Below are 2,120 nucleotides of genomic sequence, written 5' to 3'. Positions count from 1 at the left end.
TTTTTTCACAGCATGACCGACTGGGAGACGGCTCCGGCGGTGACCGAAACCCCCGACATCAAATTGTTCGGGAAATGGAGCACGGACGACGTGCAGATCAACGACATCTCCCTGCAGGTGGGAAACTGGGAATTTTCTGGGAAAATTTGGGAATTTTTCATGGGAATTTGGGGCTGGAATTGGGATTTCTGTTGGTGGGAATTGAGCTCATTTTAAGTGGGAATTTTGGGCATTTTTCTGGGGTTTTTTGGGGAATTTTAAGGGGGAATTTGGGGCTGAAATTGGGAATTTTCATGGGAATTTTGGGAATTTTCTGAGGGAATTTGGGGCTGGAATTGGGAATTTCTGTTGATGGGAATTTTGGGGAATTTTTATGGGAATTTTCCATGGGAATTTGGGGTTGGAATTGGGCTCATTTTAAGTGGGAATTTTGGGCATTTTTCTGGGGTTTTTTGGGGAATTTTAAGGGGGAATTTGGGGCTCAAATTGGGAATTTTTGTGGGAATTTTCATGGGAATTTCGGGAATTTTTTGTGAGAATTTAGGGCTGGAATTGGGCTCATTTTAAGTGGGAATTTTGGGGATTTTCTGTGGGAATTTGGAGCTGGAATTGGGAATTTGGGGCTGGAATCCTGGGGTTTTTATGGGGTAGAAGTTTTGGGAATTTTCTTGGGAATTTTCTGGGGGAATTTGGGGGCTGAATTTGGGGTATTTTTCTTTAGAATTTGGGGCGGAATTGGAAATTTTCGTGGGAATTTTCATGGGAATTTTTTGGAATTTTTCATGGGGAATTTGGGGCTGGAATTGGGGAATTTGAGGCTGAAACTTGGGCTCATTTTAGGGGGGAATTTCCAGCATTTGGGGCTGGAATTGGGAATTTTTATGGGAATTTCTGGGGATTTGGGCGGGAAACCCGGGTTTTTTATGAAATTTGGGCTGGAAACCCAGGGTTTTTTTGGCTCAAAATCCCAAATCTGATCCCAAAATTCCCAAAATTCCAGGATTACATCGCAGTGAAGGAGAAATACGCCAAATACCTGCCCCACTCGGCGGGGCGTTACGCGGCGAAGCGGTTCCGGAAGGCACAGTGCCCGATCGTGGAACGTCTCACCAATTCCATGATGATGCACGGGAGAAATAATGGGAAAAAGCTGATGACGGTCAGGATTGTCAAACATGCTTTTGAAATCATCCATCTGCTGACTGGAGAGGTGAGAAATTTAAAAAAATGGGGAAAAATAAAAAAAAAAATGGGAAAATTGGTGCAAAAATGACGAAAATATGGGGAAAAATGGGGAAATAATGACGAAAAATGGGAGAAAAACAATGAAAGATGGGGCAAAATGGGGAGAAAAAGGGAGAAAGGTGTTTGAAATTTTCCATCTGCTCACTGGAGAGGTAAAATTTGGGAAAATGGAAAAAAATGGGGAGAAATTGAAAAAAAAATGGGGAAAATCGGTGGAAAAATGGGGAAAAAATGGCGAAAATCGGTGAAAAAATGGGGAAAAAGGGGGAGAAATTAAGATTATTCATCTGCTCAATGGAGAGGTGGGATTTGGGGAGAAAAACTGAGATTTTGGGGAAAAAAGAAGAAAAAATTGGGGAAAATCGGTGAAAAAATGGGGAGAAAAATGATGAAAAAATGGGCGTTTGGGGGCAAAAAAATCAAACCGATTTCCCCTTTTTTTTCACATTTTTTTCCCCATTTTTTGGGGATTCAGGAACCAAATTTGGGATTTTTTTGGGATTCAGAAGAAAAATTTGGGGTTTTTTTTGGGATTTAGGAGCAAAATTTGGGATATTTTACCTATCAAAGCCGCGTTTTTTTTGTTTTAAGCAGAGTTTTTTTTTGTTTTTTCATATCCTACTGCAATTTTTTCCCAATTTTTCATAATTTCTAATAAAAATTCCCAATTTTTTCCCAGAATCCCCTGCAGGTGCTGGTGAATGCCATCATCAATTCGGGTCCCCGGGAGGATTCCACTCGGATTGGCCGCGCCGGCACCGTTCGGCGTCAGGCSGTCGATGTGTCCCCCCTGCGCAGGGTCAATCAGGTACAAATCTCTAAAATTCCCAAAAAATTCCCAAAATTCCTGGTTTTCCCCTTTTATTCCCAATTTC

At 41.7% G+C, this 2,120-nt stretch overlaps 1 protein-coding gene across 1 annotated transcript; it reads left to right on the top strand.

The window, feature by feature from the left end:
• Positions 1-6: 6 nt before the first annotated feature.
• Positions 7-2,104, top strand: RPS5 (ribosomal protein S5; the record flags this gene model as incomplete). Its single annotated transcript, XM_057389381.1, has 3 exons — positions 7-117; positions 1,001-1,210; positions 1,925-2,104. Coding segments are annotated over exons 1-3 (495 nt in total), but the record flags the coding sequence as incomplete, so codon positions are not given.
• Positions 2,105-2,120: the final 16 nt, after the last annotated feature.

Source organism: Malurus melanocephalus, unplaced genomic scaffold (genome assembly GCF_030028575.1).
Source record: "Malurus melanocephalus ecotype Western Australia unplaced genomic scaffold, MMel_1.1 scaffold_5237, whole genome shotgun sequence".
NCBI lineage: Eukaryota > Metazoa > Chordata > Aves > Passeriformes > Maluridae > Malurus > Malurus melanocephalus.
The sequence above is the reverse complement of the archived record's forward strand: the minus strand, read 5'-3'. Positions and strand labels throughout refer to the sequence as shown.